Source organism: Globicephala melas, chromosome 15 (genome assembly GCF_963455315.2).
Source record: "Globicephala melas chromosome 15, mGloMel1.2, whole genome shotgun sequence".
NCBI lineage: Eukaryota > Metazoa > Chordata > Mammalia > Artiodactyla > Delphinidae > Globicephala > Globicephala melas.
In genome coordinates this window covers 19,209,303-19,236,718 of record NC_083328.1, presented here as the reverse complement: position 1 = coordinate 19,236,718, position 27,416 = coordinate 19,209,303, and the positions used below count along the sequence as shown (strand labels likewise).

Below are 27,416 nucleotides of genomic sequence, written 5' to 3'. Positions count from 1 at the left end.
GACATTGGCTTGGGCTCTGATCTGAGGAGGGGGGCAAGATGGGAGGGCTGTGGGAAAGAATGGGCTCTGGGCTGAGGAACTAAGCGCCCAAATAAAGCTCCGGCCCTGGCTACGCAGGGGTCTCTGCCCCCCTCCCCGAGTCCCTCCTGTTGGCTCCCACCCCTGAGTTCCGCCTCCTCCGAGTTGAACCTCTCGGGACCAGCTGGCTATGGGCCTGGGAAATGGGGTCAGCGGTGAAGGCAGAAAAAGCCTGAGGCCCAAAGACCTCCCTTCTGCCCCCAGGGCTCCGCGGGCTCATGATGGCTGTGATGGTGGCAGCGCTCATGTCCTCCCTCACCTCCATCTTTAACAGTGCCAGCACCATCTTCACCATGGACCTCTGGAATCATCTCCGGCCTCAGGCATCTGAGAAGGAGCTCATGATTGTGGGCAGGTAAAGTCTTACTGGGCTGGCGCCAGGCAGGGGTGTGAAAAGTCCAGATAACCCAGGGAGGAGAAAGCTGAGCCACCCAGAGGGAAAGTCCAGCCTTCGACTTCTCTAGGCTGTCTCAGCCTCCTCTGATGGCAAAGGTGAAGTACATCAGGGCTCCGTGGATGAGTAAGGCGTTCATTCATTCAAGAGCTATTCAGTGAGCACCTACTACGTGCCAGGTGCCGGGCATAGAGCAGTGAAAAGAAAAGACTCAGTTTTGCCTTTGTGGAGCTAGGAGAAGAAAAGGATAAGTAAACAGGTAGTTATAACCACAGTGAATGTTATGATGGAGGAGCCAGGACACCTAGGGAGTCAGAGGAAAAGTCTTCCACTTGGACTGGGACCTGAGGGGTGAATAGGAGTTAGCCAGGTAAAAGGGAGAAGGGTGTTCTGGGGGTTGGGGGCAAGGTTTATCTAACAAGTCTTGTGCAAAGTCCTGATATCTAATGGGGGGGATGAAAATGACCGAAGTGAGTGGCATGTACATTTTATGTAAAATATATGCTAATAAGCATCTTGGGACTCTGCCCCTTAAGAAGGTGTAGCTAAGGGCTGTCTCATCCTTGGGTTAGGGAGAGGTATGACATCAAAAGCATAATCCATTAAAAAAAAAGAAAAAGAAATTAGACTTCATCAAAACCCAAAACATTTTTTCTTCAAAAGACACCATTAAGAAGATGAGACGACAAGCCACAGATCGGGAGAAAATATTTGCAAGCCATATATCTGACAAAGGACTTGTCATCTAGAATAATCTAAAAAGCAAGATGGTAGTCTAGAAAGTTCCTGCAGGATACCACTACACACCCACTAGAGTGGCTATAATCAAAAAGGCAGACAGGAAGGCAGAGAAGTTGGAACTCTTGTGCATTGCATGTGGGGATGTAAAATGGTTCAACTGTTCAAAAGCAGTTTGGTATTTTCTTAAAAAGCTAAGTATAAACTTACCATGTGACCCAGCAATTGCATCCCTAGAAATAAAACCATCTGGCTGTACAAAGACTTGTATACAAATGTTCATAGCAGCATTTTTTACAATAGCCAAAAAGTAGAAACAATCCAAATGTCCACTGATGGGTGAAGGATAGACAATGGTATACAATGGCGTATCCACTCAATGGAATATTTTTCAACAATAAAAAGGAATGAAATATTGATACATGATATGTGATGAACCTCGTGCTAAGGCATGCTAAGTGAAAGAAGCCAACTGCAAAAGACCACATATTGTATGATACCATTTACTTGAAACGTCCAGAAAAGGCAAACCTGTAGAGACAGAAGTAGATAAGTGCTTATTTAGAGTGGGAACAAGAATAAGTTGTAAATGGGCATGGGGGGACTTTTCGGAGTGATGGAAGTTCTAAAACTTGATTGTGGTGTTGGTGGCACCACTATAAATTTACTAAAAGTTACTGGCTTCCACACTTATAATGGATGAATCTTATGGCATATAAATTCTACCTCCGAAAAGCTATAAAAAAGAGAGAGAAGCGTTCAGGGGAGATAAAACACTAATGCGGGGGGGTCTTTCTCCATCCGGCACCAGGGTGTTTGTGTTGCTGCTGGTATTGGTCTCCATCCTCTGGATCCCTGTGGTCCAGGCCAGCCAGGGCGGCCAACTCTTCATCTACATCCAGTCCATCAGCTCCTACCTGCAGCCTCCCGTGGCTGTGGTCTTCATCATGGGATGTTTCTGGAAGCGGGCCAACGAAAAGGTAGCCCTGGATCAGCCCTTCAGCCCATCGGATGGGAGAGAAGGGGACTGGAGAGGGACATGAGGATATCAGGTGTCATTAGGGAGGATGAGTTCTGTGCGGGAAGATACAGGGAGGGTGTTAGCTGGCTTTTGAAGAAAAGCAACGAGGGTTCTATTTTGATGCATTTTGTCCTTAAACAGGGAAGCTGAATTAACAGGGAATTATATGTCATTGATTAATTCTATGTAAAAGATAAACAGATAAGTATCACCAGCCCTTTTCGAATTACTGACCCCTGCTGTGACCGTCGCTAGAAAGCCACGCTCTCGAGGGGGTTTGCCAAGGTTTCCGGAGGCCTGTGCCGGACGCCCCACAGCCCTGCCCGTGTCTAAGATGGCCTTGCTCTGATTCACAGGGCGCCTTCTTCGGTCTCATCTTGGGCCTTCTCCTAGGCTTGGTTCGTCTGGTCCTGGACTTCATTTACGTGCAGCCTCGGTGTGACCAGCCAGATGAGCGGCCAGCTGTGGTAAAGGATGTCCACTACCTCTACTTCTCCATGATTCTGTCCTCCGTCACCCTGATCACTGTGTCCGTCGTAAGCTGGTTCACAGAGCCGCCCTCCAAGGAGATGGTACTTTTGGGTTTGACACTGTATCCGTTGAGACCCTTCACTGCTAGTGACAGAAAACCCAACTGACTTCAGTGAAGAGGACTGATTGTTCAAAAAGCTGAAAAGTCCAGGGCTGGGTCTTGGGAAGAACTTGATTTCAGGATACTGAAAAGACCATCAGAATTCATCTCTCACCTCTCCTTCTGTTCTCAGGCCCCTTGTGGGCCCAGCAGCTTTTAGGGATACATCCTCTCTTATTCTCATTAAGCAAAAGCATAAGCGTTTTTGTCCCAGCATTTCCAGTGAAGTTCCTGATGCCCGTTGATGGAGTCAGCTCAAGACACATGATCACCCATGAACCAACTTGCTCCCCGTGGCCAGAGACATGGATGAGCTCCATGCTGATCACAGGGTTCCCCCCACACTCACGGGCTAGGGTTAAGCTCTGGGGACTAGAATGAGGAAGGGTGAGATCCCCACTGGAGAATTAGGGCTGTTCAAGAAAGATGGGGGACTGAGTGGGGGAAATGTCCATTGATTCTGAAGAGCGCTGGGAGCTGAAGCTTTCTGGAGGGTGGAGTGAGAGGGCAAGACTGGGAGAGACTCGGGTGTGAAGGCTAAGCTTGGGGTTGGAAGGCGGTGGGAGAAAGGGATGAAAGTCACCGCTCCACCCCATCTCACAGTTCATCTCTGCTCCATAGGTCAGTCGCTTGACCTGGTTTACTCGCCATGACCCCATGGTTCAGAAGGAACAGGTGTCGCCAGCAACTCCCCCGCCTCTTACCCTCTCTCAGAACAGGACACCAGAGGCCAGCAGAACCAACGTTCAGTTCGAGATTGTCCAAGAAAACATGCCCCAAAACCACAGCTGTGAGTTGCTTTGCTCTTCAGTTACAGTAGGAACCTCTAGAAGCATCATATAATTAAGGGGAAATTTTTCTACCAAATCACAAGCCAGAAAATGGGCACACTTGGAATTTTAGCATCGCCTGACTCCCAGGGTCTGGTCCTCCCTCACTCTCTGGCCACTGGAAGGGTTAGTAACTTTCAACAGATGCCTCAGGTGGAAAATTAGAGCCAGTGTTTGTTGAGTGCCTACTAAAACATGGTTCATTTGATCCTCCCAAAACCCCATGTGGTAGGCTGGGGTACTGCTGGCATTCTTTAAATGACTGGTTTTAAGACTGGCAGCTTGCAGGCATATTTTCCTTTAGCTCACCTACTCTTTTAATAAAATGTGAGTTAACATTTAAAAATTGTGAGATTTCACATAAAATTCCAGATTTCCATCTTCTCTTGAAAAACTGGAACATCTGGCAACATGGAGCCCATATGTCTGCATGGCAAAAGTTGTCTGGAGCTGCAAAGCAGCTGTTCCTTAGACCTGGAATATACAGTTAGCCAGGGTCCCCACCAGTCCCTACTGTCTCCATGACGCAAGGCTGTGGTTGTCATTAATCATCATACATGGCTTTAAAAAAAATAATAATTGTGGATATGAACCCATGTCATCCTCCCATGGGAAACTCAAGGATAGATCCAGAAGGCCACGTGTTTCAAGAAAGATGAGAGAATCTTTCTTGGTAGAGGTGACGTGTTTAATAAGAAAATCAGCTCCCCTGACTCCCACACGTCACCCGCCTGGCTCCACCCGGAGCTGATTTTGCAGACCCAGCTCTGAATGGGGAAAGAGAGTTCCCTGCAAGAGTGCACATCTCTCTTCAGCCTCCTGGCAGGCGATGCAATACAGGGAGGAAGTCAGATAGAAAAGGTCCTAAACCCACCTTTGCCTCTGCTAACCAGCTGTGTGCTTTGCTCAAGTTAGGCTGAGTCTCTGTCTTTTCATCTGAAATTCTGCACCTGAAGATGGTGAAAAGTCTCAAAATACCAATCTGCTAGAACTAAAGAGTCTTCCAGAATCAAAGTCTTAATGAATATCTTCCAGAAAAGGAACATAAAGTATTTATCACAGTGTGTGGGACACACCCGGTCTCTCTTCTCTCTTGCCTGGGAGACACAGCCCATCCTTATGACCCTTATTTGCTGGGTTCTTTTTAGGTGACATGACCAAAAAGCAGTCCAAAGTGGTGAAAGCCATCTTGTGGCTCTGTGGGCTGGAGAACAAGGGCAAGGAGGAGATGCCGAGCAGAACAGACCCTGTCATAGTTTCCCTGGATGAAAACCCCTTGGTGAAAACCCTTCTGGACGTCAACCTCATCATCTGCGTCAGCTGTGCCATCTTTCTCTGGGGCTACTTTGCTTAACGTGGGGGTGAACCCAGGGATCCAAGCTCTCAGTTTGCTATCAATGCCCCAATTTTTTAATGAAGGAAAAAAATAATAAAGCCTTGTTTGTTTACCACCAGGCTTCAAAGGTGTCTATGGGCCACTTTCAACATGACATTTAGTTAGTCCTGTTCTTCTTAAAGGGGCTTCCCTGGTGGTGCAGTGGTTGAGAGTCCGCCTGCCGATGCAGGGGACGCGGGTTCGTGCCCCGGTCCGGGAAGATCCCACGTGCCGCAGAGCGGCTGGGCCCGTGAGCCATGGCCGCTGGGCCTGTGCGTCCGGAGCCTGTCCTCCACAACGGGAGAGGCCACAGCAGTGAGAGGCCCGCATACCGCAAAAAAAAAAAAAAAAAAAGGAATGAAGGCTAGAAGCTGGAAAAAGAAAGAGGCATAAAGGCTTCTTTGTCTCAAAAGGCCAGTTATTCACTCTTCCTGTCCGTCATGTAACATCAGTAGCCAAATTCAAAGGGTTGGACAAGCGAAGAGATGCCCAGCCCCCCAGTAGCCACATCCCCTGGGCTGACTGTTAGCGCTTGAACTCTCTCCAGCTCACCTTCCAAGCACAGGGAATGGGACCTGCATGCTATCTCCCGCCTTTCACTGTTGCTGGCTTTGGGTGAAGGAATAGTTGGTGCCCAAAAGCTTTCTCATTGTGAAACTTGCCCCTCACTATGATGTCTGGGAAATAGACCTGAGTTGGTGCCCTGGAACCTTGTGCCATAAAAAAATGAGGGAATTGTGTGCACGTCCCAAGCTCTGCCTTAGCCTGGGTTTCTTTGCTTGATTCTCCACAATGATGCTTCCCTAAAACAAGTGGCCAGGATGGGCAACTCCACAATAAATCGTTACTGGACGACGGGTAATAGGGCTTTTGACCTGAAGAACAGCCACCCCTGTTCTGTGGAGAGTCAGGCATCCTAATGACTCTCTTCTGGGCCCCAGTGGGGTCTGATGGGATGACCTGTAGGGGCCACACGCACAGCTAAGAGCAGGGGCGGGACAGCCAACAGAGTCAGTTAGCCCTGAGACCAACTGGGGCGGCCCAGGGCCATGAGATAGTACCCTAGTCCTGGGGTTAACGGGGCTGGGGGGCGGGATGGGTTAGAACCACTCACTGGCTTAGCAACTGGAGAATGAGTAGTTTCTCAAGGAAGCCCAGTTTCCAAGGAGCACGGACAGGAAGCCCTGGGGCTGAGGGGTCACTGGCTCATGCAGTCACTCATGACATCTTTTGAGTTCCTACTCGATGCCTTCAACACCTGGACCAGCCTTGTCCAAAGGTAAAGGCGTTAGCTCGACACCTATCCTAGTCAGAGGCCTGGCTTTTCCACGTGGATCCAGATGACAGCTGTGGCTTGGACAAAGGCCCCTTGGCCCCCCCAGGAAAGGGCCCCTACGGAGAGCTGTTTGCTAATGTGGCTGCTATCCAGACCCTGTCACTGGCTCCGCAAGAGGCTGAGCTTCTGTCTGGGGCAAGTGGGCTCAAGGGGAGGCTGAGTGACCCTCTCAAGGGCCAAAGGAGGGGAGTGGGAGGCCCAGAAGGCTTCGCCAAATTGCCCCTCAGCCAGGCCTGCCCCCCAGCCCCCTGCCACGCCGAGACCTCTGCTGCCACAGGTTGTGGTCAGAAGTGCGTTTTGGTGGGAGTTGTCACTGGGGTAGCTTAGGCCACTGCCACCTCTCCCCTGGATCGCTGCCACCAGTGTCCCGACTGGCCTTCCTGCCTCTAATCTTGCACATTCTCCAGCTCCCGGCAGAGAGAGCAAATCTGATCAAGCCACTCCTCTGCTTGCTCCCAGGATCAGGTCCACACACCTGGATGGGAATTTCCAGACCCCTGACAGCCAGGCCTCTTCTCAGCTTCGACTCTGACTGCTCTCCCTTCAGTCTAGGGTCAGACCACACTCATGCTGTCCCACCTGTGGGCCTAACACAGTGGCTGACACCCAGTGGGCCCCATAAATATCCATCCAGTAAGTAGGTCTTTGCTTCTGCTCTTCCCTCCGCCTAAACGATCCCCCCCTTCCTCTCCTGGCTACCTCTTATTCTAGTCACTGCTTAAACATCACTTTTTCTAGGAAGACTTCCTCGGTCATCCCACACCCACTACGACATGCATCTTCAAAGCAGGTATCACACTTTATTATTGATTGCTTAAGCATCTTCCCAACTAGAGAGAAAGTTCCACGAGGGCAGAAGGCATGGCTTACACTGATGCCTAGCACAGCCTGGTGAATGGATGACCTCCAGAACACAGCTGTCTGGCTCCTTGTCTCATATCCTCCAGCCACACCCCCTCCCTGGCCTGGCTGCCCACCCCTGCCCGGGAACACCCACTGTTCCTGCATCAGGTCAGTCCTTGAGGTCTGAGCTCGTGGAGGTGACTGAATGGCTGACCCATCACCCATCCTCTGCCCTTTAGAAACTGTGCAACTTCCAAACCCTCCTTGACCACAGACGATGGTCTCTAGGGCTGCCCATAGGACCCACTCTCATCTTTGGGAAAGGCCCACATCAGTCACCACGTCACGCTGGCTCTGTCTCCCTAACCTTGTGCTCGTGGAACCGCTGCCTCTGCCTTATCAGGGCCCCACTGGCTCCTCTCTCGGGGGTGTCCTGCTGCTACCTTGCCCCCGCTTCAGTCCACTTTCTGCATCGCAGCCACGGGGACCTAAAGTACAAATCCGACAGTCACTCCCCTCCTGTGTCTGCAGCTCCCCTTGATGACTCCAAACATGAGTTATAAGGATCTTCACACTCCAGCTCCTGCTTCCCTCACCAGCCTCACTCCTTGCCCGTTGCCCGCTTCCCCCTCTAATTCCATGCTGTCGCTCACCTCACGAGCCATTCCTAGCTTCTGGAGGGCCCCCCTCCCCCCTCCTTTCTCCACCAAGATGGGCCTTCCTCCCACATACTTCCACGGCTCCCCCACTCCGCAGTCTCTGTTTCCTGGGTATTTGTTTGCAAGCTTCCTGGGGGCCGAGGCCACAGTTGCATGCTTCAGGTTGGCTCCCCAGGGTCTAGGCCAGTATCCCCCGGAGGAGACACAGAATTATTTAGAAGCCGTGGCTTCAATTCTAAGCATCCTTGTATGAAAGCAAGAATGCTGTTTCTACCATGAAATGATGTGAAAAAAAATGTTGGTCATCAAATAGCATTTATTGATGTGTATGAAAACTGAATTCAAATACAAATATAGAGGGTAGAAACAGAACCCTGGTGAACTGTTTTGGTTCTTCCAAAAATATATTTGGTTCAAGTATACCCTGACGTGTCATTTGTAATGACATTTTGATGTGTGTGGCAGACAGACCCCAAGGTGACCCTCAGTGACCCCCACCTCCTGCTGTTCATGCCCTTGTATAGTCCCCTCCCCTCGAGTGTGGACAGAACCTGCAACTGACTTCTAACCAATACAATACGGCAGAGGTGATGAGATGTCATCTGTAATTGTATTACAGCATGCAGACTCTGTCTTGCTAGCAAACTCACTCTAGGGGCTGTCCTTGCTGGCTTGCCGAAGTAGCAGCCTCCCCAGGGAAGCCCATGTGACCAGGGACTGCAGGCAGCCTCTAGGAGCCGAGGGCAACCCCTCAATGATGGCAAGAAGTCCTGGGCCTCAGAACTCGTGGCCCTACAAGCATAAACACATGACTTCTGACAACATCCTGAGGGAGCTTAGGAGTGGGTTCTTCCCCAGTTGGACCTCCAGATGGGACCCCAGCCCTGGCTGACCCTTGACTGCAGCCTTGTGAGACCCAAGGACAGGACCCAGCTAAGCTGTGCCTGGACTCCTGACCCACAGAAACTATGAGATAATAAATGTGTTTGTGTTTGTGTGCGTTTTTTTTTGGCTGCAACACATGGCTTGTGGAATCTCAGTTCCCCGACCAGGGATTGAACCCGGGTCCTGGAAGTGAGAGCACCGAGTCCTAACCCCTGGGCCACCAGGGAATTTCCATGACCACTTTTTGCCTTTTGGTTGCATTGGAGCCAGTGGCTTCACTATGCCAGCAGATCTTTCTTTATCCTCAGCTCCATCACTACGATATTAGAAAAGTGGAAGCCATTGGTCTAGAAATATCTGTCAATGGGGTGCTGCCCAGTCTGGCGCAAGACCTCTAGACTATGAGGCACAGAGCCCACTTGAGACCCTGGAGTAAAGAGGTGGTAGAGTGGCATCTGTGAGAAGAGGGCGAAGGCTCCGGAATATGGTTACACACCACCAGGCTCACGGCGCAGGCGGCAGAATGGTGGCAACAGGCCACAGGTAGAGAACCTAGAAAGAGGGTTTGTCTTAAGACTTTCAAGTAAGAGCACTTACGGGACTCACTGGGCTCAGGACAGCACTGGGAGCTGCAGCCCCAAGAGAGGTACAAGGGTCCCCAAGGGAACCAAGGCCATCAAGGAGGTGCAGGGATTCAGTCATTCCAATTGCATCTGAAGGCTTGGGAATCCACAGGTAATCCAGCACAATCACGGCAGCCAGGGGGATGCCCCGACCCCCTGCAGTCTCCGAAATGCTGGATCAAGATCAGGCTAGGTGGGTGTTGCTTGCAAGGGGTGCGTGGTGGGAGGCACACGTCCCCGACCCTGGTGTAGCTGTGGGTTGGAGAGCAGGAACAGAAGGCCTGAGTACACAGGACTGAAGTTTCTAGGAGAAACTGTTGTCTGGAGAAGAGAAGGAAGCAATCTGAAGGGGCAGATCCCAGCAGCATCTTCCTGGAGGCCAGCACCTTCCTGGATGGTCAGGGATGGCCACATGAGTTTGGATTACGGACTTCTCGGGAAATCCGTGGTGGTCCAGGGGTTAGGACTCCACTTTCACTGGGGGGGGGGCCGGGTTCTAACCCTGGTCGGGGAACTAAGATCCTGCAAGCTGCGAGGCCAAAATAAATACAGAAGTAAATTTAAAGAATTAGATTACAGAGCTGTCTACCTCTCTCCCGCGTGTAGTGCCAGGGCGAGGTGACAGCGACGTGGCGCCTCCCCTGGCAGGGCTGATCACATCTCTGCAGCACCTTGGAGGTGCTTCCGCATGGTGCAATTACAACTGAGCCGCCACGTCCCACACTACGACTCGCCCATCCAAGAAGATGGAGAGCAGCCACTGACACATGTACAGGGGCAAGGAGGTTTCCTTTTTCTTTAGATCGGAGCTGTTGAGGCAGGGAGATTGCTACAAACAATAGGAGAGTGAAAATGGAACACTGTTCTTAAAATAATGAGGGTAGGGTTTGCTGTATTTCAGAATCATTTTGTTCATCACGGCCCTTCCATGTCCCCAGGCACCAATGCCGTCTCCTCGGCAAGCGCTGCGTCCCAGCTCCCTCCTGAGTATGAGCTCAGGCATCCTGGAGATAGCATCTCCAAGGTCTGCAGAGATGCCTGACTGTGGACAGCTGGGCTCCTTGAAGAAGGGGTCAACGCTTATGAGCAACATACATCGAGATCTTTGCTTTCTCTATAAGGTTTGTTCTAAAGCTAAGGGCAGTGGGGAGGGGGAGCGGAGAAAAAGAACAGGGATGGGGACTTCCCTGGTGGCGCAGTGGTTAAGAATCCACCTGCCAATGCAGGGGACATGGGTTTGAGCCCTGGTCCGGGAAGATCCCACATGCCGCGGAGCAACTAAGCCCGTGCTCCACAACTACTGAGCCTGTGCTCTAGGGCCCGAGAGCCACAACTACTGAGCCCACGCACCACAACTACTGAAGCCCGTACACCTAGAGCCCATGCTCCGCAACAAGAGAAACCACCACAATGAGAAGCCCGCGCACTGCAACGAAGAGTAGCCCCCGCTCCCCGCAACTAGAGAAAGCCCACGTGCTGCAACGAAGACCCAACACAGCCAAAAATAAATAAATAAATAAATTTATATATATATATAAAAAAAGAGCAGGGATGGCGTATGAGGAAGGAAAGAGTGAGCCTTCGGCAAACACAAATTTAAGATACCGGGGAAAATGGGTCTACAGGTACATATTTTCAATGTAATTAATAAGTGCAGGGAGCACTTTGGGGCACAGGAAACTGTGAGTTAAGAGGAAAAAGCGATTGCCCTTTTCAAGTTAAACTTAAGTCAATTCATAGGGGAAGGAGGTCCAGGGGCTTCTGAGCAAGGGCTGGGTCACGGATGCACCTGGCGAGCAGTTCTATCAGTGGAGCCGCCCAGGGCAGCCAACATGGCAGCATGTGTTCCAAAAGATGACGCCAAATCTGGGCCACGGGGAGGGCTATCGTCACAACAGCCATCCAGCCCGTCGGCCTCGCTTTGCTCCAATTCCCCACCCACTCTTCCCAAGTATTTCAATCCTGGGACGGAAGTGCCTTCCAGTCACTGGAAAAGGATGTTCCCCTGGAACGTAATGGCTCTGCCTCCTGCCCTAGGCCTGTGGGGCTGAGTACTGCGAGTTGGCCTCCAAGGGTCTAAGTGTCTCTAGACAAGACAAGTGTCTCCGGACAAGAAAGGGTGTCAGGACTGGTGAGAGCAAAGGAAGAGCCCAGCCCATGGAACATTTGCTAAGAGACAGCCAGTCCGGGCAGTCTCTGGGTCACCTGGTGGCTGGTCTCACTGCTGTGACCTTGCTCGCCACTCTTTCAAACTTCTACATTCACAGCTAGACCCCCAGACGTCCCATCCCCAATTCTATGTAGTTAAGTGACAACATGCACACACACAATCCACAGCTTTGCCTCTAAGAATGATGAAGTTTTCATATAAACCACAGGATATATTTAATTCAAATTAAACATGAAACTAGAATAATGTTCGCTCCTTATCAAGTAGCAATTACATTGTTTAAAAAAAAAGAGAACAGTACATTTCCGTCTACGTTCTGGCAATCCAACGAGGCCAAGGCAATCCAGTTTGCTGAGGTGACGGATCCAGCAGTCACCACCAAAGCTTGTGGTTCTGAGGCAGTTGGGTAGACACAGACCATACTTCATACAAAATGATTCTGCAGCACGTCCGAAGAAGAGGAACCTCCCTTGTGATATATAAGAACGAAAGCCCAAGTAGCAGGAAGCAGGTGACTTGCGTAATGGATGTACTTTATTAAATAGTTAACGCGTTGCTTTTTATTCATTCCAAATTGCTGATGGCGCTGCCTGCATTAATAGCGGTGACAAATGCTTCCTACACATGCCTCGGCAATGATACTCTTTCCACTGTAGGTATTTCTATTTTCTTTCTTTAAAAAAAAATTTTTTTTTTTTTTGGCATGATTCTTTCCCATGTAAAGAAAGCCAACTTCTTCAAGACACAGGTCATTCAGCTTTAAGTGTCAGCCTCGGCTCTCTCCTCAGGCTGTGAGAAGGCCATGTCCTGCATGATGAGGCCTTCTTTCCCCCTCCACTGAAAGCTTCTCGCTGTTTGGTCTGCAAAGATGAACGTCTGCCTGCCCCTGCTCCACTCGCCAGGGTGGAAGGGGTCAAGGGCAGGGGGTGGCTTTCTTCACAGGGCGGTACTTTCTGTATCATTGTCCATGTCCAACAGAATGCGGCCGGGCAGGTCTTTGCTGGCTGAGTCTGAATGCGTTTCAGGAAAGATGCTGCGAAGCGGTTCTGAAACCCTAGAATTGGCGTCTGGACAAAAACACGAGGAGACATGGTATCAGTGCATGGTAACACCCCAGAGGCCACCCGAGGAGAGGAGAAGCTGGAAAGTTTGAGAGTCAGCCCATGCACGCACACTCCCTTACTAGAGGCACCATCAGCCCTGAGAAGTTGAGTCAAGCCTTTGATACCCCAGGGGCAGCCAGCCACGTGGCACAGCCCCACCTCCTGGCTCTGGTGGTCCTTTCTGTGAGCTCACGGCAGTCCTCAGAGATGCAACCCTGGAAGGGTTTGCTTGCTGATTGAGGAGAGGAAACCTTATTCCTACCAATGTCTCTAACGCATTAACTGAAACCTCCTGACAGCATCTGGGCTGCAGGAATAGCTGAGCGTCACTGGGAAAAGTTCCCTCCTCCGAGGTTGGTGCGTGTCCTCCTGTTACTAATGCTATGCCCTCAACCTCGGCACTAGTGACACTTGGGGCCGGATCCCTCTGGGCTGTGGGGCTGTCTTGTGCACTGTGGGATGTTTGGCAGCATCCCTGCCCTCAACCCACTAGATGCCGATGGCACAAGCTCTCTTTCCCACAGTGTGACGACAAAAGGTGTCTCCAGACACTGCCAAATGTCCCTGGGGTGGGAGGGGGGAACAAGCACTGGAGTGTAGCACCAAATCTCCTACAAATATTAATTTTCTCATCTATTTCTAATATCGGGCTGGCCAAAAAGTTCGTTCGGGTTCTGTAACATGGAAAAACCCAAACGAACTTTTTGGCCAACCCAATACTTATATAACTCCAATTCCTTTTTCACGTCTTATTATGTTGGCTGGAACTCCTTCGGCAAGACAGTAAATACACGGTCCTCAAGCCATCATCCCTCGCTCCCATGCTCACAAGACACCTTAACCAATCACAGCCCTCTTCCTAGTGAGACGGTGAGCCTCAGATTCCCTCATTCATAAACAAATACTTACTGAGCACCTCCCACATTCTACCGGTGAGGACACAACAGTGAACAAGCCAGACACAGATTTAATGAAGCCTACAGCCAAGTGGGGGAGACAAGCCCTTCTGCCTTGAAGAATTTGTTTCTCTGGTAGATGTGAGTTCTAGCAAATGATGAGCCTTGTTAGGGATTTTAGGGCTGGTGGAAGAGAGAAGGGAGACGTTCAGATTTGTGGTAGTTTCACTGTGCCAGGTTAGGGCTAGTCATGTAGGGAGCACAGAGGGAGGGAGAGTGGGAGGTGGGTGTGCTGGGGTCTCGCTGTTATGGTTAAGAGCTGCTTTTCTGCACTTGCTGTGGTGCAGGTACACCGTGTCTGCCCTTGCTGGGAGCTGCTTTCGGCAGTACTTCTGTTTCACCTTCTCCTCACCCACACAGACAGAGCCGGCAAATGCAGGTGCACCCTGGGAGGCTCACTGCTTTGAGACTGGTTCCTGATCCTACACGTGCCCACAGCTCTGAGCTGCGAGATCCACTTACTTCCTGGGACGTCCCTTTACTCTCAGTGACTCCTGGGTTGGAAGGCCCATCTGTCGAGGTTTCCTACACACCACAACCCAGAGAAACGTCTAGATTTATGAAGGTGCCAAGGTGGCAAAGAGTTCAGGTGCTGGATGGCATTTCAGACAATTCAGGTCTTATATTTGTAAAACCAACAAGCAGGGGAGCCTCTGGGAGGCTCAACTCTCCAACACAGCCGGCACTGGAGGAGGAGCAGAGCCAGACTGGTTGGGCTCTGGAGCCTGGTTCTTAATCTGCAGAGGGCGTCTCCCCCGCCACCCCACCCCCAGGAGGACGTATGCCCTTGGGTGAGCGGCCTGGGAGAGAAGACAGTGCCTAAGCAGATGACGGCTTGAGTCTTAAACACTCTGCCTCATCTTAGTACAAAGGAGATAAAGGTTATTTTAGAAAGTGCCTGCAGGAGCACTTCCATATTTTTTTAAACACCTCTAAACCCTGCTGGCTATAGATTTACACAAGGCATCATTTTTCATTATATGCATTCCAAGAAGGGCTGGTCTTTGAGCATATTGCTTGGAGCTAAGTTCATATGAAAGATATTAGATTAAAAGAGGAAAAAAAAAAAACAAAAATAAAAACAAGAAAGCCGAGGCCCAGGTCACAGCCTCCGCTCACAGGCAGAATGCCATGTGGTTCACCACTGCTCTGCGGCTCTGACGAATGCAGCCTGGTTCCCTCCTTTTTTGAGTATCTTTATCCAGGAGTGGACCTTGTGAGGGTGGGAACTGGCATTCTACAATTTAGAGTATGGTCCTAGAAAGTTTGTCACTTCAGCAATTTTGAATGTGTGCTTTTAGGTTGTAAACCTCCCCTCCGGAAAGGCCAAGGTTATTCTGATAGCCACTTGGACAGGTAAGAGATCCAAATGCCTCGCTGAAATCAAACATTTCAGGCACGGCTGCAGGGTGAATCAGCCCCCTCCGGATCATTAAATCCTTCTCTAAACTACAGTCTGAGGGAATGACTTCCTTGAAGTCCTCATCAGGTTTCTAGGGCTGTGAGAGGCTGACTCATCTCTGGGAGACTGAGTCGACTTTTTATTATTTCAGTCAAAGGAGAGATTCTGTTCCAGTCTCACTGGATGTTTACCTTGACATGATTCTGACATTTACTTATTAAAAATAAAGTGCAGGTAGAAGCAGAAGCCACTTAAATGTCCAACTATGAGCAATAATACATCTGCTTAATGAAATATTATGCAGTCACTGAAAAACTACATTGTAACATGGGAAAGAGCATGTGATGTAAAGTAAAATAAAACCGCAAAATCAAAATCTGTATATGCCAAATAATTATGATTGTGCATCCCCTTGCCTTTTAGAAAAAAAAAACTAGAAGGAAAAAATAAAATATGAATGGTGGACTTTTTCAATTATGGAAGGGTGATTTCTTATTGTTTCTAATCCCCAATTTGCTTTAGTATCATACTTATTTTTAAAAATGCATTACTGGGCTTCCCTGGTGGTGCAGTGGTTGAGAGTCCGCCTGCCAATGCAGGGGACACGGGTTCGTGCCCCGGTCCGGGAGGATCCCACATGCCGCGGAGCGGCTGGGCCCGTGAGCCATGGCCGCTGAGCCTGCGCGTCCGGAGCCTGTGCTCCGCAACGGGAGAGGCCACAGCAGTGAGAGGCCCGCGTACCGCAAAAAAAAAAAAAAAAAAAAAAAAAAAAAAGCATTACTTTCATGATATAAAAGGAATTTAATTTTAAAAAGCAAAGGCTATGAGAACCAACAAAGTCCCAAGTGTCTGATGACCACTATTGTGACTCGTTCTACCACCGTACAGTGGACAAATGACTCACTAAATTAATCTCAGCCTCACTAAATCAAGAACATTTTCTACTCCAGAGCACTGTCTTTTTCACCCACCACCAAGGGGCACATCAGGATCAAAATATGGATGCCTGGCTCCAAACCTCCTGCGTCTGTGTCCCGGCATGAGTTTTTAAAATGGTGACATACGAATCTAATACCTAACTCTGTATTATCTTTTTTTTCCTCCATAAAAATGATAATAAATAGCTACCATTTACTTAGACCCCCTGCATATTAAGAACCGCACGATGCTTTTCTTATTTTATCTACTGTGATCCCTTTGAAGGTTATTCTCACAAATGTCACCATTTTACAGATCAGCCAGGTTGTGCCGTGCCATTGTTACACAGTGAGCTGAAATTTTAATTCAGGCTTGTCTGATTCTAGTGTGTGCTCTTTCCACTACCCCTCAAGCCTGCCCAGTACAGAAAAGACTGGAAGTTGAAGAGGTAACAAGGCCAGCCTGGCGATGACGTGTTGCTTGTCTGTGAACCCGCTTAGTATGCAGAGTACTTGGCAGCAAGCATGAACAAAGCCAGCCTCCTTTAGCACATGCACTATTAGTAGGGGTGCAAGCAGGCAGGGTTAGAGTGACCGGTTAATAGCAGGCATTAGTGCACAAATATGATCATCAAGTAGCAAAATGCTTTGGCCAATCAGGTGCCTTTTCCTTACCATTAAATATTCCAATTTCAGTTCCTACTGAATATGGCAGGTCATACATCTAAATTATTTAATAAAATGTTACATTAGAACACTCTTGGCTAAAATCTATTACTTTAAAAACAGCAAGATGCAAACTCTTTTCCTTGCAAAGCTAAACTCCTACTGCTTTCTTTTTCTTTCTTTCTTCCTTTCTTTTTCCTACTGCTTTCTAGAGTAACAAACTAGGAAGAGATTCAGAATGACAGCAGAATCCCTCCTTTTTCTGGTGCTGGTGCTGAGCTGCGACAAACTGGCTGTCTGACCTGTTTAGCAGCAGTAATCGCCCCCAAGAGTTTCTCTTAATCCCCAGGCCTTAATTCAATTTTTAAGATTAAATGCTCTGAATGAATAACCTGTTCTCAGGAATTTGTCTGTCTAGAGCTTTCCAAGTGAAAACATGATGTCACAATAAAGGACTACCTGTCTAGGGAAGTTACATTTTTTTCTTCTTGAAATACCCAATGGCTATATCCAAGGTGCCTAAGAGCAGCATGAACAACACGAGCATATTCATAAATTCTAAACGCTGGCCTTTTGTGTACTCCTAATGGCAATCCGGGGGATTTTAAGAAATTAAAAATTAATTCTGTAATACAAAGATAGTGGTGGTGACCTGTAATTTCTTGAGTTAGGAGAATTCGAAGTACAGATTGGTTTTAAAATATTTAGCTAATATCCTAAGGAAAAGTATTTATAATATCAAATTTCACTTATCTGGCAACTGTCAAAGTACAGAGCACTGCAGTGTTATAGCAGATCAATAAAATAAGCTTCTGAAATAAATACACCCCAGGTAAACATGGTATTAAAGAGTAGACATAATTCTGGTCTGTAGTCTTTCATCTAAATAAAAGGGAAGATCTGGGAATAAAATTCTGATGTGTCACAAGTATTGAAGTGTTAAAAGGCTCAGCCTTAATTAGGGTTTAGTCACTTCACTCTGTGATTTTCACACCCAACTGGGCAACCACAGACTTTTGGGTTCATCACCTAGGAGTCAGGAAGGCGGAATCACGCCTCTGTGCCCTCCTCTGTGTTGTAAAGATCGCATTCTTGTTTTCCTCTTCTGGTATCTATAGAAAGTCTTCCTAGACCAAAGATGTGGAAACGCCGGCTAAGTAGTCCACTGAAGGCTTAAGGCTCAGATCAGCTGATTAGAGCAGTAACGAGAGCCTTATTCCGTCTAAGTGTGGACCTAAAGGCAAGATTCAGATGAGCCTCACAGTACCTTTCAAAAAGCTCATATGGTTTAAGAAAGCAAAAATGTAAGCACGCCAGAATGCAAAGAAATTTAGTGTGGGATCTTTGGAGGAAGATTTTTTTTTTGCGGGGGGGGGGGGTCCTGAGAAATTCAAACACCAAATTAAGAAGCTCCATGCAGTTAACTTGCACTTAAGAGGTAAAATTAAAACTTAAAGCTCAAGACACAAGGGACGCAATTTTCCGTGCTAACTGCACCAGAGACCTCTTTGGGTGATGCTGATGAGCCAATCAATGAGAGGGAAATCACGCTGAAAAGAGCAGAATGCTTGTGAAAGGCTTACCAAAAAGAAAGGAGACATTTCTTAGTATCTTATCTGAGCGGCTTGAAATCGGGCTTGCAATCTACTGACATCTACCTCTTGAATTCGAAGCATTTGCAGCTCAAAGTGCTTCTGATAAAAACAAAAGTGATGTCTAGAGAATGGATGGCACGGGGTCAGATGGCTGCTCCTGAGCACAAAGTCAAAAGCATGTATGCAAAACACCGCTAAGCAGGAGCATTTGGAGCTGCAGGAAGCTGCTTGGGGGGGTTACAGACCTTAGTCCTGGAAACCTTCCCCACCTGTGAGGGCGCTAGGAAGGGCATCTATTGGGAAACAAACAAACCAATGTGGCTTTGTTTTTTTAAACATAAAAGCAAGCATCATCAGAAAAAAGTTAACAATTTATAACACACACAAATCATGCATTATATTCCTGAAAAAAAAAAGTTATCCGAAGAAAGACTAGTCGGTTAACCCTCATCACTTAGGGTACCAGTGTGGGGTGTATCCTTTGCTCATTTTCAGCAGAGATTGTCATTCAGGACGCTTGGAGGGCCCAGAGGCATATTTCGGCTACTTCTCTAAAACTGGCTCCACTTAGGAAAATTTAAAACTAGGCTGTTCTAAGATATGATTCAAAGTCCCTAATTATCATTTTAAGAAAACACACTAAAAAAAAATCTATCCATCCCATCCTTAAATCAAATAGTAAATTAGAGCACTTGGGACAGAAATTTTTAAAAGAATCATAATTAAAGAAAATGGTCATGTTCTAGACTGTCTATAAAAAAATACCCCATTAGGTAGGTAAAATCTGTACAATCACCAATACCCAAAACAGATTTCCATGGAATTATGAGGAAATAGTGATTCTTCTGTCCTTTGCCACTAGAGGCTGGCACTCTCATATGATCGTGTCCCAAATCTCCCTTCCCAGAGCATCCAATTTGGCACAAATCACGTTTTTTAAGATTATACCTGAAATGCTTCACTTTCTATGAATATTTTTACTCTTAAAAGGAAAATAAGCATTTTAATGAGGGATTCACTAAGAAATGGATGTCATGCTCAAGTTGTACAATACCTTCCACCTGGATTACTAGGTCATTATACCTAGAAAAATGTAAACGTAGATGGCTCTTAAACACATAGTGAACCTATACATCAGGGGTTGGCAAACTTCAAGGGCGAGGTAGTAACTTTGAAGGCTCTGGAAGTATATGACCTCTGAAAGGACTACACAACTCTGCTGTTTTAGCACAAAAGCCAGAAAAAATATGTCAACAACTGGGCGTAGTTGTGTTTCAATAAAACTTTATTTATAAAAACAAGCTGAGGGCCAGATCTGGCCTGCGTGGTAGTTTGCCAACCCCTGATATAAACGAAAGCCTAAACGAGGGGGAGCAGTAAAAAGCCAGGTAGAGTGGACAGGGGGAAATGTCTGAACCCACTTCCCACTTACCTGTGACTATTTTGGAGGAGGTGGGAGCTGCGATGCTGAGGCTGCCATCCCCGGCGGGGTGGGCGCCAGGAGGATGAGGGGGTGGGGGCACGCTGGGCCGGTTCCTCGGCTTTGGTACTGGTCTTGGTCTCGGCAAGGTTCCAGCGTGTGGCTGCGCGGTCTCGGGGTTACTCACCACCTGGCCGGGGTTCTGTTTTCCTAGGGGCGGAGTGCTGGGGGGCGTCGGCGTCTGGGGAGGGGTGTGGGAGGACTGCTCGAGTCCGGGCTCACCGGGCAGGGCCCCGGGAGCCGGTGGGCCCTGGCTGCCTGGCTTGGTGAGCGCTGGCGGCGGTGTGGCCTGCGTGGGGGGCTGCGGTGGCGGGTGGTTGGGGGCTTGGATCGGAGGCAGGCTGCTGGAGTATCTCCGGGGTGCGGAGAGCTGCGAGGTGGCGCAGGGCTGGCCTGGGGCCTGGCCGGGCGGCTGAGTTGGGGGAGAAGGGCTTCGGGTGGACGGCTTTGGTGACAGGCTGGGTGGATGCTGAGATGCTCCTGGAGAACTCTGGCCCCCGGGATGGCCAGGAGGCGGGTTTCCAGGTTTCGGGGGTGCTGGAGCAGGTTTTTTAACAGCTGCACGAAGGAGAAACACCTCTCAGGAAGAGCAGCACGGTGATGGCCAACGCCCCCCGGGCCAGGGCACCGAGGCTGGTGTAAGCCAGCTGAGATCAGCACCCACGCCCACTCCCAATACCACACCAGCTGGCGGCACCTCGCCACCATGGCCCTCCTCCCTCAAACCCACAGTCTTAGTCTAACCATGAAAAAAGCCTCTGACAAACGCAAATTGAGAGACTGTCTTTAAAATGCGAGTACTCCCTAGAACTGTCAAGGCCGTGAGAAAACAAGGGAAGATGGAGAAACCGTCACAGGCCAGAGGAGAGTAAGGAGACGTGATGACTAAATGCCCTGTGCTCTTCTGGTGGGAGCCAGCAGGGGTTGGAAGACGGCTGTTAGAGGAAAAACCGGTGACGTTTGAACAGAATGAGTTTGGTTAGTACTAACGTACCAACGTCGGTTTCTTAGCCGTGATAAATGTACTGTGGTGATGTAAGATGTTAACAGAGGAAAGTGGGTCGGGGTATACGAGAACTCCAGACTATCTTTGCAACTTTCCCGTAAATCTAAAATTACTCCAAAATAAAAAGGTCATTTTTTAAAAGTACATTATACACATATAGGTCTTTACAGACCTGTCATTTTAAAAGTTGAATAATTAGAAAACTCAGTTAATGGAGGCCACCCCGCCTACATGGAGTCTCCGCTCAAAGCCTACTTGACAGCGACCTTCTCTCATGAGAAGAGACACAGAGAAGCAAGAGCAGCTAAGCTGTGGTGGCGGGGGGGACCCCTAAGCCCGACTGGTCTGCCTGTACAGACCGTGGGCCCCTTGCTCTAAGCCATCTTCTCCTAGAGGACTTGATTTTTTTTTATAACAGAAATTCTATGAATTCCAGAATCACTTGTGCTAATAGATATATTCTAGATAAAAGTACAGATCCGGACGATCGCCTTAGATTCAGCTCTAAGGAGAGCTGAATCACATCAGTCTCCCCCCTACACCAGCTGAGATCAGCACCACTGGCGGGTGGGAATTTGGTACTGAGGATGGTAAGGTAGGTAGAAAAAACAAGTCTGGAGACTGGTTTTGGGCTGAGAGGTTGGGTGGAAAGGAGAGACTCTAGCATATTTCAAGTTCTGCTGAGATCTTACTAATCGCCTAAGGAAGGGAGAGGGAAACGAAGGGAAGAAATGAACATGTATCACTCACCTAACATGACCAGCACCAAGTTGGGCCCTTTACATAGACTGTCTCATTTAAGTCTCACAAGCACACCGCAAAACAGGCATTGTTATATCCATTTCACGGTGCAGAAAACCAAGGCTCAGAGAGGTCAAGTGTTTGTAAAAGGTCACACAGCCAGTACGGAGCAGAACAGAGGCTCACACCATGTCCTGTGGACTCCTTGGACTCTTTTTTCCCTCTTCCTCCTTCCTGCACTGCCTGGCTTCCTGCTCATAGGGGCCAGGATTCAGGAATGAAAGGAGTATAAAGTCTACTCTATTGGTCTAGAACTTCTGATCCCAGAACTGGGAAGACCTTTTCCCACAGAAACAACCAACCAGCTGACAAAGGAATCTGGAATATTAGCCGCACTCTGGTTATCATAAACAACTTGAAAAGAAAAGTTTCTAGCTCTCTGTTCTAAGCAATATTAATTATAAATTCATATTGGATAAAAGATCATTCCTGACATTTAAGGGAACAGAGGGAATTAGAAGAGGAAGCATGAGAGTAGCGTGATAAGGCTCAAGTCCCACATTGGCCACGTCCATCGTGGAGGCCAGGCTGGGAGAAAGGCAGGCCTTGTCTAAGGCCACCATGAAGGTGCTGGGAGGCTGAACCAGGGTGGGGGATGGCACACAAAGGATCAAACTGGGATCTATGACTGCAGGAAAAAGGAAGCAGGAAAGACTCCGAATGGGGCTACGAAGGAACCTCAACCTGAAAGCAGGGGCTCTACCTGGAATCCAGGTAGAAAAGACCTAATTTCCCTTGAGCACCAGTTGGGATACAGATGAAGGTGGTGGTGGCTCAGAGGAAAGCCTTCTTAAGATGTTTCAATAGCAAAACTGTTATTTATTCTATTTCCCCAGTCCTGGTTACAGAGGAGATATTAAAGTGATGTGGACTCAGAAATCTATCCTTTGCCCATTTTTCAATTGGGTTATCTGTGTTTTTGCTATTGAATTGTATGAGTTTCTTATATACGTTGGATATTAACCCCCTAACTTGACTGTGGTAATTATTTCACAATGTATACATATATTAAGTCATCACATTGTACTGTACATCTTAAAAGAAAATGCAACATGGGATTCTGGATTGATACTGGGACAGAAAGAAAACTTTACTGGAAAAACTCAGAAATCTGGTCAAAGCCTGAAGTTTAGCTAATAATATTGTATCAGTGTTAATTTCCTGATTTCAGTAGTTGTTCTGTTAGATAGTAAAATTAAGAGAAGCTCAGTGAAGACTATATGGGCCTTCTCTATACTATCTTCGCAACTTTCCTTTAAGTCTAAAATTACATAAAATTCAAAAAATTTTAAAATATGTATGTCATTTCATATTGAAGATTATCCATCCTCCAATAAATACAGTTGGGAGTTAAGACAGAGCACCATGGTTCACATGGAATTTAACTGGCTTTAGAAGCATTTTCAGTAAATCATGGCCCTTTCTAGACCAGTTTCTCAACCTCAGCAGTACTGACATGTTGGGCTAGATAGTTCTTTGTTGCTGGGGGCTGTCCTGCACATTGTAGGATGTTTACCAGCATCCCGGGCCTCTACCCACTAGATGCCAATACCACTCCCCTCCCTGCCTGTGACAACCAAAAACGTCTCCGGACATTGCCAAATGTCCCAGATGGTGGGGGACAGCTAAATCATCCCAAGTTGTTCTAGATCTAAGAGGCACTTGGAGCTCTCAGACCACACATATTTGAGTGCCCTCTCTGGCACAGGACAGGCACAGGACAGGCACAGGACAAGGACTAGGAATACTGGAGTGCATGAGACGGGTAAAATCCCAGCTCTTTAAGAGCTACTAGGGGAGACTGGCAATACGCTAAAAAACAAATTTAAAAATTTCAGATGGAGGAAAAGGCTCTGAGAGAAATAGAGTGACGTGACAGAGAATAATTTATGTGAGTGGTGGGGTTGGCAGGTGGTCATCAGTTCAGACTGCGTGGTCAAGGAGGGCTCACCAGGGAAGTACTCTTTGAGCTGAGACCTGAATGATGGAGGAACCATGTGTGGAGCAGAATAGAGTGAACAGAAATAAATCCATGCCTATACAGTCAATTGATCTTCGACAGGGTACCAAGAATACACAATGGGGAAAGGATAGTTTCTTCAACAAATGATGCCGGGAAAACTGGATATCCACATGCAAAAGAATGAAACTGGACCCTTACCTTACACAATACACAAAAGTCAACTCAAAATGGATTAAACATAGGACCTGAAACTCTAAAACTCCTTGAAGAAAACACAGGGGGAAGCTTCACAACATTTGTGTTGGCAGTGATTTCATGGATATGACCCCAAAAGCACAGGCAACAAAACAAAAATAGATGTGTGGGATTACATCAAACTAATAAGCTTTGGTACAATCAACAAAGGAAACGACAGAATGAAAAGGCAACCTACAGAACGGGAGAAAATATTTTCAAACCATGTATCTGACAAGGTGTTAATTTCCAAAATATATACAGAACTCCTATAGCTCAATAGCAAAGAAATGAATAACCTGATTAAAAAAAAAAGAAATTAAAAAAATTATTTATTTATTTGGCTGCACTGGATCTTAGTTGCGGCACACAGGGATCTTCATTGCTGCACGCGAGATCTTCGTTGTGGCATGCGGGATCTTTAGTTGAGACAAGCAAAGTCTTAGTTGTGGCATGTGGGATCTAGTTCCCTGACCAGGGATTGAACCCAGGCCCCCTGCATTGGGAGCACAGAGTCTTTAGCCACTGGACCACCAGGGAAGTCTCACGAACAACCTGATTTTAAAATGGCCTAAAGGGACTTCCCTGGTGGTGCACTGGTTAAGAATCCACCTGCCAATGCAGGGGACACGGGTTTGAGCCCTGGTCCAGGAGGATGCCACATGCCACGTAACAGCTAAGTGCGTGTGCCACAACTACTGAGCCTGTGCCCTAGAGCCCGTGAGCCACAACTACTGAGCACACGTCCCACAACTACTGAAGCCTGCGTGCCTAGAGCCTGTGCTCCACAACAAGAGAAGCCACCGCAGTGAGAGGCCTCACACCGCAACAAAGAGTGGCCCCTGCTCACCACGACTAGAGAAAGCCCACGTGCAGCAACGAAGACCCAACACAGCCAAAAAAAAAAAATAAATAAAATAAAATGGACTAAAGACTTGAAAAGACATTTCTCTAAAGATGACATAAAAATGGCCATCAGGCATATAAAAAGGTGCTCAACATCACTAACCACCAGGAAAACGCAAATCAAACCCCAAAACGACATGTTACCTCACATCTGCTAGAATGGCTAATATAAAAAAAAAGACAGCAAGTGCTGGTGAGAATACGGAGAAACTGGAACTCCCATACGCTATTCGTGGGAATGTAAATTGGTACAGCCATTATGGAAAACAGTATGGAGGCTCCTAAAAAAAATTAAAAATAGAACTACCATATTGATTCAGGAATCCCATTTCTGGGTATTTATCCAAAAGAACTGAAATCAGGATCCTGAAGAGATTATGTGCACATCCATGGTCACTGAAGCATCATTATTCACAATAGCCAAGACATGGAAACAACCTATATGCCCATTGACAGATGACTGGATTAAAAAAATGTGGTGTATATATAAAACGGAATATTATTTAGCCTTAAAAAGGAAGGAAATTCTGTCATATATATAACAACATGGACAAACCTTAAAGACATTATACTAAGTGAAATAAGCCAGTCACAGAAGGACAAATACTGCACGATTCCACTTACATGAAGCATCTAAAATAGTCACACTCTTAGAATCAGAGAGTGGAATGGGAGCTGCCAGGGGCTGGGGGTATACAGTAGAGATGGGGAGTGATGGAGAGCTGGTATTCAATAGGCATAAGGTTTCAATTATGTCAGGTAGCTTTACATCATTGGGCCTATAACACAATACTGTATTGTACACTTAAGAGTACAGTACTAGATACTGTACACAAATATTTAAGAGGGTAGATCTCATGTTGTGTTCTTACCCCGATAAAATAGAAAAGAAGGAACCATGTGAAGATGTGGGACAGAACGTTCTGTAAGAGAACACGTGTAGAAGCTCTAAAGAGGGAATAAGGTTAGTGCACTGAGGGGCAGAGTGCAGACCAGCGAGGCTGAAGTGAGTGAGGGGGCAGGGGAAGAGCTGGGCTCACAGGCGGCCCGGCCAGACCACGTGGCCAGGCCACGCAGGGTGCGTGGTGGGAGGTCTGCATGGAAGGCACTGGAGAGCTTCAGCCAGGATGACACGCTCTGCTTTGTGTTTTAAAGTCACCCCCTGCTGGAGGGCATTATGCTGAGTGAAATAAGTCAGACAGAAAGACAAATCCTATGTGATGTCATTTATGTGTGGAATCTAAAAAATACAACAAACTAGTGAATAAAACAGAAAAGAAGTGGACTCACAGATATAGGGAATGTACCAGTGGGGAGAGGGAAGGGGGAAGGTGCAAGATAGGAGTAGGGAAAAAAAAAGGAGAGTTATTATGGGATTATATGAAATCATTTGTGTGAAACTTTTGAAAATTGTAAAGCGATATAGAATTTAAAGAATCCTTCATTCAATTAAAAAAAGAGGGCTTCCCTGGTGGCGCAGTGGTTGAGAGTCCGCCTGCCGATGCAGGGGACACGGGTTCGTGCCCCGGTCCGGGAAGATCCCACATGCCGTGGAGCGGCTGGGCCCGTGAGCCACGGCCGCTGAGCCTGCGTGTCCAGAGCCTGTGCTCCGCAATGGGAGAGGCCACAGCAGTGAGAGGCCCGTGTACCGCAAAAAAAAAAAAAAAGAAAGAAAGAAAGAAAGAAAAAACAGCCATTTCCCTGGCTGCTGGGTGGAGGACCACGAGGGTGTAAGTGGGAGCAGTTCAGATTACATGTGAATAGGGAACTAGAAGGCCCTGATCCCAATCCAGAGGGCACGAGTGCTCCCAGACTCACAAAGCCTGGCTGGGAGACAGGCCAGGCTGTGGCAGTTCCAAAACAGAGCGAGGGCTTGGAGCGCCAGATTCCTGGAAAATGGGGGGCGTTTCTGGAGAAATGACTGTTTGTTAAGCTTTGTAGCTTGAACATATTCTTAAATGTCTGCTTTTCTGTTCTCCATTTTTCCATCTCCCTTTAATGATTCTTTTCCCTAACGACTGGTTTTTCTGCTTGCCATTTTATAACAGACATGGAACCATCGGAACAAGCTTCTCAACCTGACCCCTGCACCGACCCAGGGAGGTTTGCACATCCCTCCCCAAGGGCGCGGAGTAAAGGTGGTGACTTACCTCGGCGCACCGTGTGAGGGCTCGGGCCGGCGGAATTGTGCGTAGGGCCCACAGAGAGCTGATGGGAGCCGGCAGTGGCCTGGGCCTGGCTTTGGCCGGGGGCCGCCTGACTGCTGTTTCTCCCGGGTGCAGGTGCAGCCGCAGGATCCTTGGGCTTTGGAGGACTAAGGGAAGCAGAAGCCAAGTTAGATGTCAGGCATTCCCAGCTAGAAAAGCTAAACATGCTGTAAAATATCAAATTCCAGCTAGAGTTTTCACTGCAGCGGGCAAGGAGGTGATCTGAGAGTTTAAACAGCTCACACTGGGTCTGTGAAGCTAATATTTGGTGCCACACAGGACCACATATTTTATGAGACTCGTGGCATCAGACTATCTTCCAACTACTTTGCCACTTAAATATCATGATAGAGGCCATTTCAAGTTCTAGTGTGCTTGCACTCAAATTGGGCAGTATTTAAACACATGAAAGGGTTTTTGGACTTCAGAATAATGCGATTTTGCCATATACATTGCACAAAACTAAGCAAATGCAATAGCAAAATACTAACACTGCTCTAAATTACAAAGCGCTCAATTATTATCAATAATTTGGACTTCAGGAAAGAGAAACTCTGAGAGGCTAAATGACTGCTCAGGGCCCAGAGCTGGTTAATA

General features: G+C 47.8%; 2 protein-coding genes across 14 annotated transcripts in view; one reads left to right on the top strand and one right to left on the bottom strand.

Moving 5' to 3' along the window:
- The window catches only part of SLC5A11 (solute carrier family 5 member 11), a 52,637-nt gene extending 47,489 nt beyond the window's left edge, over positions 1–5,148 (top strand). For 8 of the 9 annotated variants that reach the window (XM_060284622.1, XM_060284621.1, XM_060284625.1 and 5 more), the window contains 5 exons: positions 283–433; positions 2,022–2,190; positions 2,588–2,803; positions 3,484–3,652; positions 4,841–5,148. In XM_060284622.1, the coding sequence (XP_060140605.1) occupies positions 283–433; positions 2,022–2,190; positions 2,588–2,803; positions 3,484–3,652; positions 4,841–5,046 (911 nt within the window). In that variant the 3' untranslated portion in view covers positions 5,047–5,148. The remainder of the gene's footprint in view (positions 1–282; positions 434–2,021; positions 2,191–2,587; positions 2,804–3,483; positions 3,653–4,840) is intronic. The other variant, XM_060284626.1, reaches the window with a different exon arrangement.
- A 6,625-nt stretch (positions 5,149–11,773) lies between these two features.
- ARHGAP17 (Rho GTPase activating protein 17) overlaps positions 11,774–27,416 on the bottom strand; it is an 89,465-nt gene continuing 73,822 nt past the window's right edge. For 2 of the 5 annotated variants that reach the window (XM_030871538.2, XM_030871544.2), the window contains 3 exons: positions 26,763–26,926; positions 19,655–20,260; positions 11,774–12,650 (listed from right to left, as the gene is read on the bottom strand). In XM_030871538.2, coding sequence (XP_030727398.1) covers positions 12,520–12,650; positions 19,655–20,260; positions 26,763–26,926 — 901 coding nt within the window. In that variant the 3' untranslated portion in view covers positions 11,774–12,519. Of the gene's footprint in view, positions 12,651–16,636; positions 18,516–19,654; positions 20,261–26,762; positions 26,927–27,416 lie in introns of all 5 variants that reach the window. The other 3 variants (XR_004042692.2, XR_009558887.1, XM_030871542.2) reach the window with 3 other exon arrangements.